General features: G+C 39.8%; 1 protein-coding gene and 1 pseudogene across 2 annotated transcripts in view; both read right to left on the reverse strand.

The window, feature by feature from the left end:
* Positions 1 to 9,409, reverse strand: part of NKAP (NFKB activating protein) — a 14,645-nt gene extending 5,236 nt beyond the window's left edge. Inside the window, exons 1-6 of one of the 2 annotated variants that reach the window (XM_008073620.2) lie at positions 8,865 to 9,409; positions 5,531 to 5,611; positions 3,268 to 3,338; positions 2,942 to 3,082; positions 1,239 to 1,302; positions 32 to 141 (exon numbers count right to left, since the gene is read on the reverse strand). In XM_008073620.2, coding sequence (XP_008071811.1) covers positions 32 to 141; positions 1,239 to 1,302; positions 2,942 to 3,082; positions 3,268 to 3,338; positions 5,531 to 5,611; positions 8,865 to 9,250 — 853 coding nt within the window. In that variant the 5' untranslated portion in view covers positions 9,251 to 9,409. The remainder of the gene's footprint in view (positions 1 to 31; positions 142 to 1,238; positions 1,303 to 2,941; positions 3,083 to 3,267; positions 3,339 to 5,530; positions 5,612 to 8,864) is intronic. The other variant, XM_021706742.1, reaches the window with a different exon arrangement.
* An 8,441-nt stretch (positions 9,410 to 17,850) lies between these two features.
* LOC103276218 lies at positions 17,851 to 18,662 on the reverse strand (annotated as a pseudogene).
* Between the last annotated feature and the right edge of the window lie 290 nt (positions 18,663 to 18,952).

Consider the following 18,952-nt stretch of genomic DNA (forward strand, 5'->3'; position numbering starts at 1 on the left):
AAAAAAAAAATAGTCTATCAGAAGAACCTACTTGAGCGATCCTTCCAAGGATTCTCTAAAAACTCTTCCTGGGAGTCCTTAGAGCTTGAATCACTGGACTGTTTTCTGTTCTTCTTAGACTTCTTTTTCTTATATTTCTTCCTGTATGGATTATAATTTGATGCAAATTTACTTAATCTTTCCATGTTAGAGGACATCTTAATTTTTCAAGGCAATGAAAAGTAACCTATTAAAATAATCTGAATTTCCAGCTTATTCAGACTTACTAGAGAAGAATTTTAATTAAACAATCATCTAACTTATTTAAACCAAATCATCTTTCACTATACAAAAAGATCACTAAAAGGAACAAAGAAATACAGTTCTCATGTTGTAAAAAGACAGTAAAAGAGACTAAAAAAAAGACTCATCAACTTAAGCATTAATAATAATTTTAAATGTAATGGATTAAAATATAGCAGATTTGTTTAAATCCTTTGGTTCATAATAATACTAAAAAATCCAGTTCATTATTTTGAAAACTCATAAAACAAAAAATCAAACAATTATCCTACCCCTAATATACAAACTGTACTTCAGGGTATCTAAATGGTTCATAAGGGCAAGCTTCTCTTATAGAATTATCCTAATAAATGAAGGAAAGCCAAAATTAGACTATCACCATTTTGCAATCCCTAAAGAAATAATGTTCTGGGCATAAACATCAATACCTGCTAAATATGACAAAAAAAAGAGACAACCAGATATTATTTGCTTTCTGACAGAAAACACAGCACCACTTATGAAGTATTCTTGTCCAAAACTCAAATCTGAACCATGTCAACCTACAGAAAATATATAGACAGAAGAACATGCTAAAGGACACTATAAGAATACGATCATTGCAATTTGTGGACATTATTTAGATCCTTATTGAAATAAAATGTTGAAAAAAACTGTTGAAAATTGAGGAATTATTGTTAAATGTTTTAGGCGTGATAATAGCATAGTGGTTATGGTGGGTTTTTTTGGCTGTTTTTGCTTTTAAAGAATGCCCATCTTTTAGAGTAAGGTGCTGAAATATTCATGGATGAAATAGATTCTGAGATTCCAAAATAAATGGAGCATGGTGGAGACTGCCCATGAGTTGATAATTGTTCAAACTGTGTGATGGGTACATGAGGGATCATTATACCATTTTATATCATTTTATATGCATTTGAATTTTTCTATAATAAAATTTAAAGAAAAAAACTGACGATCTGCGTTTCTTCTTCTTTTCCTTTTTCTTGGCTTTCTTTGCTCTCCTTTTTGTATCTTCATCTGCAAATTAAAGCACATTATAATTAAGAAAAAAATGCTAAACTCTAAAAACCCAGTACTTTTGAGTAGGTAACTATCCTATTGCTGTCCCATTTATTGTTATAGAGAAATTAATTCATTGAAACTTTTATTGCTATTTCTCAGGAACTGTACGAGGCACTGCCAACATAGAAACTAAAGTCACACTAGGCATCAGGTGATACAGGGTATTATTAATTTATATTGCATGAGATAGTGTTGTGGTTAAATAGGAAAATGTCTTTATTTTTCAGGGATGCATACAGAAATAGGGCGGAAGTGTGATGATATTTATAAATAACTTTGAATATCTCAGCAGAAGAACCCATATTTGAAGCAAATATGTCAAAATACAAAAACAACTGTTAAATCGGGGTGTTAAGTATATATTATTATACTATTCTCTTCCCTCTTCTGAATTATTTGAAGATTTTCATGATAAAAGCAGAAAGAAAACTATATGTGTGTTGGGAGGGAGGGAGAATGCTTTCCAGGAGCTTAGTCTAATACGGAAGACAGATAGGTAGAGATCAAAACAAACAGGAGTAACAGAGGGAAGCATGTCTCAAAATCAGACTGATCTGGGGAGGGTGGTAAGGAATGGTTGACCGGGAAAAGGTGACTCTTTAAGTAGTTCTTTTAAAAAATCACTGACTACAAAAGTAATGCATGCCCATTGTTGCAATGAGTAAACAAAGCTGGATGGAGGGAGAGGCTGGCATTGTAGGTAGAGGGACTCTCTACCAAGTAAAAGAGTCAAGAGAAAGAACACAGAATACTGAGGAGATAGAACAGAGTTCTCAGGCTATAGGGATGGTATAAGAGAGAGTGAAAGGATATATATGATTAAAGAGGGATCGATCAGGATCAAGATCAGGATCCAAACTTTACCCCGAAGGCTATGGAGTGCTACTGAAGAATTTTAAGTAGGGAGCTGACATGATCAGTTTGTGCTTTAATAAAGTTCAGTTTTCCAGCAGTAAGGAAGTAAAGAGAATGGCATTGGGGGCCAGGAAACCTGGGTGATATCAAAGGAAGGGGAGCCTTTGTGCAATGTGTCAACCCTAGAGAAGGCAGCCTCTGGTCAATCATCAGCCACAAAAGGGCACAAAAAGGTGGCTTTTTGTGATGCACTACCCAGGTGGGGTGCCTGAAGGGGGTACTCTATGGCATGCCTTTTTGAAAACTGTACAGTGCTGCCCATTGGACCCGAGAATTACACAAAAGAGTCCTTCCACTGGGCTGATGCAGCCCTGCAAGGCTTACCTTGGTGAAGTACAACCCCTGACTTGGTCTGGTGCCATGTGCCTTGTACAACAATGTACAACCACTCTGGAGTCAGATTGCTTGGTTTAAATCCCAACTGTGTGGCCCTAGTTGTAGTACTTATAACCTGTGCTGTGCCTCCATTTCTTTATCTATGAGATGTACCCTAGTTATGGTATGGATTAAACAGCGAAAATGAATATAAAGCACTTGTCAGGGTGTTTGGCACCAAGTCAGCAAGCGTTCAAAAACTCTTTACTATTATTACTGTTTTTAAGAACCTTCTTCTAAGATAAGTTTCAAGAAGTAAAACTAGTTTTGAAGCAAGGCTTGCAGTATACAGTGGCCTTCTTACCACTAGAGTCTGTTTCAGAATCAGAGTCACTGTCACTATCTTCAGAATACTTCTTGCGTTTTCTTTTAGATGATTTTTTCTTTCTCCTTTTCTTGGACCTTTCTTTTGAATGACTCGACTTCTTCTTCTTCTTTTTTTCTTCTGTGGAAAATACAAACAAAAAACTAACTTATAAAAAGTATTTCTGAACACCAATTTTATTTTATTTGAAATATGGAAAAGGAATAGATGGGCAATTTGAATAAAAGCAAAGTCTAGTGTTCAGCTACTTATAAATTTATTTTTAAAAACTTCTCAAAAAATAGCTCTGTATTTTTAAAAAATACCTTCTGAAGTAGAAGCTGAAGTAGTGCTTTTCTTTGGCTCTTCATCCTCTACTGGTGTATGTTCATCAGAGCTGAATTTAAAGAAAATGGTTGTTAAGAATTGAAAAGTGGTGAGATATGGACCATGGACTTAAAATTTTTCAGTAACAGCACTGATTGTCCAAGAATCATTAAAAGCAAGCATTGGACTACTTTTGTAAGAGTACAGTTCAAGGGTCTATCACACTTGTAATAATAAAATAACTTACACTTGCATAGTGCTTTAGAATTTACAGAGTGCTATCTAAACAAAGAAGCATGGAGAATTTATAGGAACCATAGGAAAAATGAGAGAAACTGGATATAAGGCGGCTTAGGGAAGGCCCGACCTGGTGGCTCACGTCTGTAATTCCAGCACTTTAGGAGGCGGAGGTGAGAGGATTACCTTAGCTCAGGGGTTCAAGACCAGCCTGAGCAACATAGTGAGACCTTGTCTTTACAATAAATCAACAAATTCAGCCAGGCATAGAGGCGCATGTCTGTGGTTCCAACTACTCAGAAGACTGAGGTGGAAGGGTCACCTGAGCCCAGCAGGTAGAGGCTGCACTGCAGCCTCCAAATAGTGAGGCTCAGACAAAAAAAAAAAAAAAAAAAAAAAAAGCTGAAGGAAGACTTCATAATTTTATTCGAAGGATGTAAAGGACAAGGAAGAGAAGCAACTGTTTTGTCTCCTCAGAGCAAGAAGAGCTTAACAAACTACAGTCTAAAGAGAGTTTTGTTCTGTTGCAAAGAATTCTGAGAAAGAGTATATTAAAATTGTATAACAGTTTAGAAAGGGAGTTTCTACATTATATAATTGTTTCCTCTGAAGATCACACCTGGCATAATTTAGGTATTGTCTAAAAATTATTTTTAGAATTCCTTCCACTTCTAATTCTGTGAGCCCAGGTTCTTCAAGTATTTTCTAAAAGAATCTATAAGAACAAGTTTCAGCCAGGCACGGTGGCTCAGCCTGTAATCCCAGCACTTTGAGAAGCCGAGGTGAGAGGATTGTCTGAGCCTGGGGGTTCAAGACCAGCTTGGGCAACTTGATGAGACCTCGTCTCTACAATAAATCACAAAAACTAGCAGGGCGTGGTGGCATATGCCTGTAGTTCTAGCTAATTGGAAGGCTGAGGTGGAAGGATCGCTTAAGCCCAGTAGGTCGAGGCTGCAGTGGCCATGAACGTGCCACTCACTCCAGGCTGGGCGATAGAGTGAGACTCCAACTCAAAACAAAACAAAATAAAACAAAACAAAACAAGTTTCAGATAACAATGCTTTATCATCCTGTCACAAATTACAGGTTTACCTGTGAAGTACATTGTCTCAACTCAACCTAAAGCAGACATAGAAATAGAGAAGAGGAACGGGAAGAAAAAACTCATGAGGGGAGCATCAAAGAGAAAATAAATAAAGAAAAATAAAAAGCATTAAGCCTTCAGATAGTAATGGATATAGGAAAATCAGCTAAAAAAAAACCATACTGGTATGTTCATTTTAAAAATCCCTCTGGGGCAATCCCTTTGGGTCTTCTCCCACTATGGGAGCTTTTCTGTCCTCTCTATAAATCCTGCTTTCTAAAAAAAAAAAAAATTCCTGTGCCAGGAGCAGTGGCTCACACCTATAATCCCAGCACTTTGGGAGGCCGAGGTGAGAGGACTGCCTGCCTCCACGGGTTCAAGACCAGCCTGGGCAACTTGACAAGACTTCATATCTACAATAAGTAAAAAAATTAGCCAGGTGTGGTAGCACATGCCTGTAGTTCCAGCTGCTTGGAAGGCTGAGGCAGAAGGATTGCCTAGGCACAGCAGGTCGAGGTTGCAGTGGCTATGAGCATGCCACTGCACTCCAGCCTGGGCGACAGAGTGAGACTCCAACTCAAAAAAAATTCCCTCTGTAATGCTAATATCTGACATGCAATCTGCTAATGAGTTCATTGAGAAAAAAATAATTCAAAATATAAATGGATCATTTGTTTTAACACCAAACCCTTCTATCAATCAGAAGTCGTATTTCATGAATTATGATATAAAGAGAAAAATTAGCATGCCAATGCCCACTAGCAATAGGTCTTATTCCTAATGTATGTTGTTTTTAAAACTTAAGGGTTAGAAGAACATAAATCACAAGAAAGAAAAAATGTGAGATGTATTTACAGTTCTTAGCACAAATTTTGACAACAGACTCAGGATTGAAACAAATGGTGTGAGATATTTGAAGAAGGTATTTTTAAATCACTTACTCTGGTTCAGGATTCTTTGGAGAAAGTCCCCACACTTCAGGAGCTCCTAATTCTCCAATCCTCTCTCTCTCACTTAATCTCCTAGAAGATAAAGACATGTACATTATAACTCGTGGTTGAATTGTTTCCTAAATGTATAATCAAATTCAACAGACATACAGTTAAGTCCAATTTCCCTTCACATTTTAAACATTAATAAAAACTTGGTTTAATCGTAAACTCATCACTTAGGACTTGGAGGTTCTGATACAATCAAATGGTACAGACTATACAAATGATAGCCTGAAGCTGAGTGTGGTAACTCATGCCTATAATCCCAGCACTTTGGGAGGCCAAGGCAGAAGGATTGCTTGAGCCCAGGAGTTCGAGACCAGCCTGAGCAACATAGGAAGACTTTGTCTCTACAAAAAATTTAAAAAAATTAGCCACATGTGGTGGCATGCTCCTGCAGTCCCAGCTACTTGGGAGGCTGAGGCAGAAGGATCACCTGAGCCCAGGAAGTCAAGGCTTCGGTGAGCTGTGATCATGCCACTGCACTCTAGTCTGGGTGACAGAGTGAGATCTTGACTCAAAAACAACAAAAGAAATGATAGCCTGAGAGACTGTCAAGTGCATCTTCTGTAAAATGCATGGCATAACTCTTAAATTGCTAATTTCATCATCTGTGACAGAAGCAATGTTACATTCAGAAATAACTTCATTTATTTACACACATTTATGAAAGTAAGAAGTCTCTTCTGACTTGGTCAACCTTCAGTTTTCAGAAACTCAGGAATTAATGAAGAAAACAAAAATGATACCTTAGAAGTGAAAAACAAAGGGTGTTCTGAAAATGAAAGAAAAGGTTTGACAAAAATTGTAATCAATGAAATACAGGGTTCATTCTGTTTTCCTTTCAGTTTTTTTTTTTTTTAAAGGAGCACATTCTGTATTTACTCTTGGGAGAACATTATAATTGTGTTTTCTTTTGTTTTATGACGTTTGTGGTTTTTTCTGTTTTAACTTTTGCAATTATCCATATACTGAAAACCCAAACAAAACAAACCACTAAAGCTCAATTCCTCAGTTTAGCTGCTTGTGACTCCATTTGTTTAAAAAAAAAATCCTTACAAAATAAATATAATTGGTTTGTCTGTTTAAATAAATTTTTACTTCTTAGGCTAGGTGTGATGGCTCATGCCATAATCCTAGCATTTTGGGAGACTGAGGGGGAGAATCACTTTACCCCAGGAGTTCGAAACTAGCCTGAGCAATAAAGTGAGACCTCATCTCTACAAAAAATTTAACAAAAAATTAACCAGGCAGGGTAGTATGCAACTGTAGTCCCAGCTACTCGGGAGGTTGAGGTGGGAGAACTGTCTGAGCCCAGGAGGTGGAGGCTGCGGTGAGCTGTGATTGTGCCTTTGCACTCCACACTGGGCAACAGAATGAGACTCTGACTCCCACAAAATTTACTTCTTTATTTAGGGGAAAAGGTATTATAACTATGCCCACTCATACTCAGAAGGTTTCCCACTCAAAGGAACAATTTAAAAAGGGACATACTTATAGCTGTACTTGGAATTTATGCATATAGGGGGAAGAATGCTTGCAAGACTATGAGCATAATGTTCTGTTCTCAAACCTATTGCCACTTGGCTTCATCCGTACTGTTAAGATAAATTACTCACTTTCTAAATATACATGTGTAAATTTCATCCAAATAGTTGTGACATTTTTTGGGTGCGTATTATCCAATAAGAAGCCATTTGCTTTAAAAAAAATTATTTTTTACTTTAAGGGACAGAGTCTCACTCTGTTGTCCAGGCTGGAGTGCAGTGACAAGATCATAGCCCACTGTAGCTTTGAACTCCTGGGCTCCGGTGATACTCCCATATTAGCCTCCCAAGTAGCTGGGACTACAGGCATATGCTAACATACCCAGCTATTTTTTGAATTTCTTTTTTGTAGAGATGGTCTCATTATGTTGACCAGGCTGATCTCAAACTTCTGGCATCAAGCAATCCTTTAGCCTCAGGCTTCCAAAGTGCTGGGATTACTGCACCTGGCCCCCATTTGCTTTTTGATTGACATAGCCTGTGAGTACTTTTCTGAAAAATTTAACTTGGAGTGGTATGTTTCCAACCTAACTCAGAGCTAAGTTTTTACCATTTCTGCTTCCATGCATGAAGCACTAATAGCTAACACTTATGGAATATTTATTATGTTCCAGGCACTAAATTATTACAACCCTAAAGGCCTTGGCGTTAATTTTATCCCGTTTTTAATGATGAAAAAATGGAGCTCAGAGAAGTTAAATAACTTGTCCAAGGTCACAAATAAGGGGTTCAAACTCAGGCAGTATGATTCTGAAACCTATCTATTTCAACACTAAACTACCTCCCATTGCTGGAAGATAAAGAATCATCAAGATCTCTCTCAACTGTTCAAACTTTCAACCTGTTCCTCAATGCCCGTAATATGTCTCTAAATTTCTCATTTTTTTTTAGACACAAAGTGCATGTAAAGTACATAGTACAGTGCCTGGCATAATTTAGCACTTAATAAACATTACATATTAAGACACACAACAATAATTATAAACCTTTTCCTTTCTCCCTCTTAAACTATGCATTTTTCCACTTCAATGCTCACTTTCATTAGAGGAGATCTGATCGCACCTTGGCGTCATTTTTCATGGGTAGGATGGAGACCACTTAACAAGTGGTCTTCTCAAGGTAACCACTTCTCAAGGTAGCCTCATCTACAGTTTATCAAACCACCTTCCCTACATTCATCTAATCACCTTGTCTGAGAGGAAGGTTTTCCTCCTCTCCAATTTAAACCCTTGATTTTAACCTTTTCCAATTCCCCACAGAACATTTCCACATACATATCCTGTTATCTCAAATCTATTCCTCCATTCAAAAAGCAATGACTGCGTGCCTACAAAGTGCTAGGCACTGCGAATTCTATGATCAATAAAATAGGGATCTTCCTTTCCATGAGTTCAGTCTAGTGGGGAACACGAATATGTTCACAAATAATAACAGCACAATCAAGTAAGTGCTACAGTTCCTGTAGGTCTGAGGCCATGTTCGCTAACAAGCCAGGAAGCGAAAGGGGGTAGCGGGAGATTAGGGCACTGTATGAAGAGGCCCGAATATGAGGGAAAATGCAAGGGAAGAAAATAATGAATAAAGGGTTGTCGTGGGCGGATTAAAGAAAGGGATGAAAATGGGTGCAAGGCAAGCACAGTGGGCAAAATGCGAATAATCAGAAGCGGAATGAACGATAAATCGAACTCCAAAGGCAGGTGGGCTCGTACAAGAGATGGTGCGGCCGTCTCACTCACTTCTGCCGCAGGCTCTCCTCTCTCTCCTTGTCGAGGAGGCTGGGCCACGGTTTGTCACTCCCGTAGGGGCGCGAGTAGCTGCCATAATAGGCGGACGAGGAGGTAGAAGCGAAGGGGGTGCCCCGCGGTGCAGAGGGCCGCTCTCGGGAACGCGACCGCGAACGGGAGCGGTAGGACTGGTTTCGGGAGCCTTGGCTGAAGCCACCCAGCTGATGGCTGAGTCCATTTCGGTCCCCGGACCGAGAGCAAGAGTGGGAGCGAGAGCGGCGGCCCCGCGGGGAGCGGGTATATTTGCTGGGTTTGGGGCTCCTGGATGAACTGCGACGTCTCCCCCCGGAACTCGTGGCCTCCCGCCCTGGGCTGCGCGAGCCGGATACTGGAGCCATCGCCACCGCAGGGTCCCCCAAGCCGCGAGGAAAGGTGGTGCTCTAGCAAGCCTGAGAATATCTCGGTTGCCTAGGCTATCAGAACCCACTGCCGCGCAACCGCACAAAGGTAAGGATATCCTGGCAACAGTTCCGGGTACATCGGCAAATATCTTCCCCAGACCAAAGTGGTTCTAGTCGATGAGAGGCGATGTGTCTTTGTATAAATACGCCGATGAGGCAACCGGGTCCACTCATACTTCTAGTTCCGAGTGAGGCTCCTCAGATCTAAGCTGCATAGGAGACTAAGTCTTTTCTCAGCCTCGAATTTGAAATACCTGAAGGGAAGGACAACGAAAAACAGGATATATTTCACCGAGCGACCGTATGAACAACACGGTTAATTCTGCTCGTTTCGTGTGCTGTGTGTAATTATATACATATATGTATATGCTATATATGAAAGTATGAATGTGCATATATGTATGCTATATGTATAATTTATTTTTTCTTTTTCTTTCCAAACTCAAGCAGAATAAGGAGGGCTTATCGCGATTGTAGGTGAGTTATAATGTCCAAATTCCACTTTGCCTAGTTAGCTTAGCTTAGAGGATGCAAATTCTATGTTAATGACTTGAGCTTGATACACTCCAATTAAGTTCAAAGCCCAGAGAAAAAACTGTATACTTATCTCCCACCCACCCATTTCTACCAATATGCCCCGGCAAAAGGAAATTTGTTTTCAAAAAGTGGCTTTTTTTATTTTTTAACTTTGTATAAATTTATGGGTTACATTTGAAATTTTATTACATGTACATAATGCATAGTGATCAAGTCAGGATATTTTAGGGTATCTGTCACCCTAGTACAACACATTTTTGTTAAGAATAGTTACTCTACTCTGCTATCAAACCCTGAATTTATTCCTTCTGTCTTACTATATGTTTGTACCTTTTAACCCACTTCTCTTCCTCCTCTTCTTTCTCCTCCCCCCATGTACCCATCCCAGTCTTTGTTACCTATCTAGTACAAAGAATTTGTAGTCCCCTCATTGTCTAGTTCCTTATACTGGTCCTATCATATGTTAGTCCAGCAATATGTAGTTTATGACCAGTGTTTCTATTCATTTTATACTGTTTTTTTAAATGAAAGAGAATACTAACACTAATTCTACTAATTTGGACTTTAAAAAATTGAGTTGGGGGCAACCCCTTTGGGTTCCCTCCCACTGTGGGAGCTTTTCTGTCCTCTCAATAAATCTTGCTTTCTCATTAAAAAAAAAATTGAGTTGGAGTCTTGCTCTGTCATCGAGGCTGGAGTGCAGTGCTACAGTCATGGCTCATTGCAGCCTTAACCTCCTGGGCTCAGGCTATCCTTCCACCTCAGCCTCCTGAGTAGCTAAAACTACAGGTGTGCACCACCACACTCAACCAACTAATTTTTAAAAATTTTGTAGAGACGAGTTCTCGCTGTGTTGCCCTGGATGATCTCAAACTCCTGAGCTCAAGCAGTCCTTCTGTCTTGGCCTCCCAAAGTGCTGAGTTTACAGGAATAAGCCACGGCACCTGGCACAATTTGGATTTTTGAAGGCACGTAGGTTTGCTGTGGAAATTCCAAATTCAGTCTACTGATAACTTGTTGGCCTCTGGGATTTTCTTAAGAAGTAATTTTTGGCTGGGTACAGCGGCAGAGACTGAGGTCGGAGGATTGCTTGAGCCCAAGAGATTGAGACTGCAGTGAGTTGTGATCTTGCCATCGCACTCCAGCCTGGGCAACAGGGAGAGACCTTGTCTCTGAAAAAAGAGAGAAATCTCCTTTTTTTTGAATTTAAGGGAATGATGTATGAAATAATGTTAAATGGGAAAAGTGGAACACACTATGGGATATCTTCTATGTAAAATCGGTTTGTCCAAGGCAGGGTCCAAGAACTGAATTGAGTAAGATAAAATCTGTGATTTGTGTAAATCACAACAAAAGATAGGCAGTAGTTTTTCTATTGAAAACTTTTGTGACATCAGACTGTACACCTTTGCATCAATTGTCTATACAAGCCAATTTTGCAACAGTAATTGGTCTATCTCCCCCATGGCTGGTGGTCACGTGCTTTAGTTCCAAAGAGAAAACCTCTGCCCCTGCTCCTTTGTCATGGTGCTCCTCTTGCCCAGGCTTCTGGGAGCAGTCTTTGTTTCTTGAACTGGAAGTGAGGGAGAGCCAGAGCATATAGGCAGGTGCAGGTAGCCAGTAGGGTTGGGTTAGCAGAGGTTGGGTCTCAAGGACGCCCAACACAGCCCAGACGGGGAATCTTTTGCACTTTCATTCGTTACAGGAATTAAATCATGTGTGTGTTATGGTCTATGGGGGCATTCAGTTTCTACTTACTACTCCTCTTTACAATAGGGGACTCCGCAGCTGCCTGGGAGGGTGCATGGCTGACACCCAGGGGACTGAGGCAGGAATCTGGGTTAGGAAAATAGAAGTTGAAGGAGACTTTGAGGGACTCTCTTGAAGTCTGTGTCCATTTGAATTTGTTGATGCTTTCCATTTATGCTAACAATTGTTTAAGAGATTGCAAGACTAAAACAAAGTTTTTAAAGGATTTACAGGATCGAAACCTGAACTACATAATTAAAAAAATAATTTTTCAGTATACTTCAGAATACTTCTTAGTCAATACAAACTTTTGATCCCTGATAACTATTGGGGTGCTGGCTTCGTCAGTTCTGTAGATGCCTTGCTTATCAGGATTTCTTTGATAGTTCATCGGTGATACTTCTATAGGAAGGAGTTTGATGATATTAGGTCTCTACATGTATGGAAAATTATACACTCATGAATCAATATGAATTTGAAATTCATATTGGAAAGACTGCCATAAATGGACAATTGACCACACTGGGACGAGCTGTGTCTGCCAACAGGTAGAAATGTGGTTGGAGCTTTTTGGTGTGTTTTGACAACCAAAAGAGATAAGCACAGGATGAAATGGAGTGATGTGGCCATTCTAGGATATATTTGAGCTAAAGATCATGTATATGTGCGTGCACACACAAATTGATGGAGAGGAGACATTGAATAAATTAGTGGCCAGAGCTTGACCTGCACGGAGAATCTGAGTGCTCTACTGCCTTCCAGGCCCCTGGGGGATAGAATGTTAGCCAGGGGATATGAGATAGCTCTACACCTTGGTGACAACTCATATCCTGAAGCACGGTTGTGTGGCACAGATTCCAAATACAATTGAGCAACTACCAACCAGCATCTGTGTCTGTAAGGGCAGAAAAGGGAAAGAGAATTGGATAAAGAGATAAATAAGATACAGCCTTCTGTTTCTGCATTAACTTCCATTTACTGACACTCTTTATTTGCAGCAATTAAAGTACAAAACTTTTATTGTGCTGATAGTAATAAAATAAATGTGCTGAACGTTTGCTGTTCCCTTAAGGGCAAATGTTAAATGTGGAACTTAAGGGAAATGTTAAATATGGAATTGTGATTCCCTCAAGCTCTTGCCTTCTTTTCCTCCTTCTCTTTCTTCCCACTTTCTTCATTTTTCTTTCTTTTTTTCTTTTTCTCACTCTCTCTCTCTTTTTTTTTGGAAAGATGGCGCCGTATGTATTGGCCAGGCTGGTTTTGAACTCCTGGCCTCAAGTGATTCTCTCACCTTGGCTTCCTAAAGCGTTGGTATTCTTCTTTAGTTTTATAAATGAAAGAACAGGACTTCCTCAAATGTAGTTTTGCAAAATTTAACTAAACACAGCATGAAGTACTTTTATATCTATTATCAGATAAACCATTCCAATAAACCAAAAATTCAAAATTGGCACACCCTGAAAACATTGTATTCAATGATAGATGTTAGTCATATTCATGCTTTGATCTTGTCTTGTTTTTAAATAAAATTAACAGACTTTATATTTAAGAGCAGTTTTAGGTTTACAGAAAAATTGAGCAGAAAGTACAGAGTTCCCATATGCTCCTTCTCCTTTCCCCTACCCTGCCCCCATAGTTTCCCCTATTATTAACATTTTGCTTTGGTGTGATACATTTGTTACAGTTGATGGACCAACACTGGTATAATTAGCTAAAGTCTGTCGTTTACACTAGGGTTCATTCTTTGCATTATACTTTCCATGGATTTTGCCAAATGCAAAATATCATATATCCACCATTACAGTGTCATACAGAATAGTTTCACTGCCTCAACCCTGTAATCCCAGCACCTTGGGAGGAGAAAGCAAGAGGATTGCCTTGGCCCAGAAGTTCAAGACCAGCCTGGGCAACTGGATATGACCTCATCTCTATAATAAATCAAAAAGTTAGCCAGGTGTGGTGGTGCATGCCTATAGTCCTAGCTATTTGGAAGGCTGAGGCAGAAGGATCGCCTAAGCCCAGTAGATCAAGACTATGGTAGCCACGATCGTGCCACTGCTCTCCAGTCTGGGCGACAGAGTGAAATTCCAACTTCGAACAAACAAACAAACAAACAAAAACAAAAACAAAAAACCCTGTGCTCCACCTATTCTTCCTTCCTCGCCTTCCCTTTTTCCTCTCCGCCACCAAACTCCTGGCAACTGCTGATCTTTTTACTGTTTCAAGAGTTGTACCCTTTCTAGAATGTCATATAGTTGCATTAGACTGGCTTCTTCCACTTAGCAATATGCATTTAACATTCCTCCATGTCTTTTGTGACTTGGTAGTTCATTTCTTTTTAGCGCTGAATGATATTCTATGGATGGACATACCAAGTGTGTTTATCTATTCACCTATGGAAGCACATCTTTTTTTTAAAATCAAGTTTTGGCAATTATGAATAAAGCTACTATAAACATTCATGTGCAGGTTTTTGTGTACATGTAAGTTTTAACCTCACTTGGGTAAATACCTAGGGATATGATTACTGGCTCATACAGTAAGACTATGTTTAGCTTTGTAAGAAACTGCCAAACTGTCTTCCAATGTGACCGAACCATGTTGCATTCCTACCAGCAATGAATGAGAGTTTCTGTTGTTCCACATCCTCACCAGTATTTGGTGTTGTCATCATTATGGATTTTGGCAATTTTAATAGGTGGGTAGTGGTATCTTGTTTTAATTTGCAATTTGCAAGTTACATAGGATGCTGAGCATCTTTTCATATGCTTATTTGCTGTCTGTAAATCTTATTTTGGTTTACATCTTTTGCCCACTTTTTAATTGGGTTGTTTATTTTCTTATTATTGAGTTTTTCCTTTCATTTTGTTTTTATTATAGCATGGTTGCTGAATTTACAGGAAGCAGAAAATAAGTTGGATCTTGTTTTGATCCAAACATTGATGCTTTAAAGGATGTGTACAATATTTGTTAAAAAGAACATATAAGCCAGGCCCGGTGGCTCACGCCTGTAATCCCAACACTTTGGGAGGCAGAGGCAAGAGGGTTACCTAAGCCCAGGGGTTCGAGACCAGTCCAGGCAACTTGGTGAGACCTCATCTCCACAATAAATCAAAAAATTAGCTGGGCGTGGTGTGCATGTCTGTAGTTGCAGCTACTTGGAAGGCTGAGATGAAAGGATCGCCTGAGCCCAGCAGATCAAGGCTGCTGTGGCTGTGAGCGTGCCACTGCACTCCAGCCAGGGCCACAGAGTGAGACTCTGACTCACAAAAAAAAAAAAAACTTTTTAGAAATTCCTGTCAGAAAGAAAATAAAGTCTAACCCTACGTATTTCCTCTTTGCTAGAACTGCAAACTAATACTACAGTGTTTTTTCCCCTTTTGAGTCAGTATCTCACTCTGTGGCCCAGGCTGGAGTGCAGTGGCAAAATCATGGCTTACTGTAGCCTCAACCCCCTGGGCTTAGGTGGTCCTCCCATCCCAGCCTCCTGAGTACCTGGGACTATAGGCATCTGCTACCAAACCTGTCTATTTTTTTTATTTTCTGTAGGAGTGAAGTTTGCTACTTTGCCCAGACTGGTCTTGAACTTCTGGGCTCAAGTGATTCTTCTACTCTTGCTTCCCAAAGTGCAGGGATTATAGGCATGCACCACCACACCTGGCTCTTTTTTTTTTTTTTTTAGATTTTCTTAGAAATGAAGTCTCAGCGGGGCCTAGTGGCCCAGCCTGTAATCCCAGCACTTTGGGAGGTCGAGGTGAGGGGATTGCCTGAACTCAGGAGTTCAAGACCAGCCTGAGCAACATGGCAAGACCTTGTCTCTACAATAAATAAAAAATTAGACGGGTGTGGTAGTATGTGCCTGTAGTTCTGCCTACTTGGAAGGCTGAGGCGAAAGGATTGCTGGAGCCCAGCAGGTCGGATATTGGGTTGACCGTGAGCGTGCCACTGCACTACTGTGCCCAGGCTGGTCTTGAACTTCTGGGCTCAAGTGATTTTCCCACCCCTGCCTCCTAAAGTGCTGGGATTACAGGTGTGAGCCACTATGCCTGGCTACTGCTACAATTTTAAATAAACTTTTTTGTTGTTTAATCTATGCATCCTGAGTAATCTAAAAAAAAGAAAAATAAAGAAATGTTCCTATAAACGATTGCAAAGCAGAACATGATCATTAACTGCAAACAGCAAAGAAATAAATACTATCAAATGTTCAGAGGTTCTAGAATCAACTCTTTTCTTTTTTTTCTGAATTAGAGTCTCACTCTGTTGCCCAGGCAGGAGTGCAGTGGCACACTCATGGCTACCACAGCCTCGACTTCCTGGGGCCAGGCACTCCTTGGCCTCAGCCTTCCAAGTAGCTGGAACTACAGGCAGAAGTCACTGCCCAGCTAATTTTTTGATTTATTGTAGAGATAAGGTCTCTCCAAGTTTCCCAGGCTGGTCTTGAACCCATGAACTCAGGCAATCCTCCCACCTCCACCTCCCAAAGTGCTGGGATTACAGGCATGAGCCACCATGCCCTAGGGAATCAACTCTTTAAACACATTCCACAAACGGTATTTTAAAATGATCTTTCTGCTTTTTAGAGGCAAAACCTAGCTTATTAAAGCAAAAATTGAAAAAAGTAATCCTCTAAAAAGAATTGATTTCTTGTGATAATTCTTACTTACATTTGTAAGCAAGCAATCTGAGCTTTTCAAGAAGATGCTGGCTTTTTATTCTGAAATGATATTGGACATGTCAAGTCACTTTTGCCCACAAAATGATCTTTCAAGGAAATACTAGAAATTATAAATGAGTAAGGGTATTACTTCCTCATTTTTTGTCAGGTACTACATGGATAATCAGAAACTCAGAGATATGACTGTCGATTAAAACTGACTACTCACTCTCTGGAGTACTATGCAGCCATAAAGAAGAACAAAATCATGAGCTTTGCAGCAAACTGGTTGGAGTTGGAGACCATCATACTTAGTGATCTATCACAGAAACAAAGCACTGAATACCACATGGCCTCACTAATAAGTGGGCCCTGAATACTAGTCACATTAGCACAAGGGAGGGATTAGCTGTTACTAGGCACTGCCAAGGAAGGAAGGGAGGGAGTGTACTTGGTCCTAAACTAGGGGAGGTGAGGGCCAGTTGAAGGCCCAAACTTCACTTTCATGCAGCCTACTTGTGTAGTTAAACCTTACTTGTACCTCACATCTCTATAATAAAATAAAATTTAAAAAACTGACTAATTACTTTTCCAAAATTATTTTATTTTATTTTGAGTCAGAGTCTCATTCTGTTCCCTAGGCTGGAGTGCAGTGGCACACTCATGGCCACTGCAGCCTCGACCGGCTGGGCTCAAGTGATCCTTCCACCTCAGCCTTCCAAGTAGCTGGAACCATGGGCGTGTGCCACCATGCCCGGCTGATTTTTTTATTTATTGTAGAGACAAGGTCTTGCCCAATTGCTCAGGCTGGTCTCGAACCCCTGGGCTTGTGCAATCCTCTTGCCTCCACCTCCCAAAGTGCTGAGATTACAGGTGTGAGCCACCATGCCTGGCTTAACCTCAAATTTTAAGGTGAGTTTTTCTGATATTTTCTGTTCCAAATCTTCATAAAAACCAGAAAAAAGCACCAAAGCCTCCATGTTTTAGTAAAAAACTCAGTCTCCCTGAAAATACTACGTTACCCAGCTGACATCATTCCCCAAGAGAGCGGGGGTTAAAAAAAGAACTATTCCACACTGCATTATAAAGAAACTATTATCATGGGCCTGGACATCTTTTCAAGACATTAAAGTCCACCCTGAACCTAAATGTGTTTGAGCAGTCAGTGTTATACTGTGGCTACTTTGCTTTTGTATCATTCTATCTTATTAGCAAGCTACACTTCTAGCTTAACAGTTCTGCCAAATATGAATAGGAAAGTTTATTTTTAATAAAACAATATTGAAAATTATGGTCAACCAGTATATTTTATCAAATACTTCAAGCATAAAAAACAAGAATCTTTACAAAAATATACAGAGACACCACAAATTGGTAGCTGCCCATAATGTTAAACAAACTGGACTCTCATCAGCATATCATTTTAATTATAACCATTGCCAGATACAGGGAAAACTAACAAGTGTTTTTTAAGCGTCATTGCAACATTATATTCCTGATAATTTAAACAAATCAAACTATGAGTAAATGAATGATACTTGACTAAAAATAACCATTGTTTATACTATCAGCAGCCACTGGACGTAGGATTAGTCTAAGACCTTGATCTAGATTTTGAACTAGACCTAGACAGTGATCTTGACTGAAAGATTGATCTAGGTGGTTCTTTCTTCCTTGATTCCTTTTCACATCTTGAGCCAGACTTTTGTGTTTTGGAATCTATTTTAGAGGTGCCTCTGGTTTTGGTGTGAGATACAGACCCGGAACATAATTTAGCCTTTAATTCTTTCTTGGGCTGGGACTTGTACCATGCTCTCGAATTGGATTTAGATCTTGAAAAAGATCTAGGAGTAGTGAAAATGGACATAAAAATAAATAAAGAAAGAAAAAGATCGATTTTGGTGTTTGAATCTATCATTGTCAGAATGGCTTTTGCTATGACATGGTCTTCCAGTTGGCCTACTGTTTCTAGGACTATAAGATATTCTATAGTTGCAATCAAAAGATTGACTTCTTGATCTCCTTCTTTTATTACCTTGGCTTCTAGAATGTCTATATCTGCCATAATCATCATAGTGTGAAGAACTGTACACATTCCTCCCTTTCTTGGCTTTCATCTGATTTGATGTCTTTGATGCCCCTGTGCAAACTGTTTTTCAATTTGATGTCCACAAATCCATTTTCTGTCCAAATTATGGAAAACATTTTCAGCATCGCAGACATCCTCAAACTGGACATAAGCAAATCCTCTTGGATAGCGAGTGTAGAAATCAAGTGGAACATATACATCAGCTATAGGATCATAATGATCACATTTACACTGTAAATCTTCAGACTTGGTGTCTTCGGCCATCTCCTGATGAACAGAGACGTGTTGAAGGGGGAGGGGCACAGGTAGTGGGACATGAGTCGCTGGGAGTCACTGGAGTCACTGGGCTCGGCAAATCATCCATGGCTCCAGCTGTGGAGCCTCCTTATTGTTGAGTTTTGAGTTCTTTGTATATTGTGGATACAAGTCTTTTTAATCATATATGTGGCTTTTTGCATTATTATTGAATACTTTCAACTTTTTTTTTTGAATTGGAGTCTCACTCTGTCACTCGCTGGGCTCAGGTGATCCTTCCACTTCAGCCTTCCAAGTAGCTGGAAATACAGGTGCGTGCCACCACGCCCGGCTTATTTTTTGATTTATTGTA

Source organism: Carlito syrichta, unplaced genomic scaffold, assembly GCF_000164805.1.
Source record: "Carlito syrichta isolate Samal-C Ts95f unplaced genomic scaffold, Tarsius_syrichta-2.0.1 Scaffold315966, whole genome shotgun sequence".
Classification (NCBI taxonomy): Eukaryota; Metazoa; Chordata; class Mammalia; order Primates; family Tarsiidae; genus Carlito; species Carlito syrichta.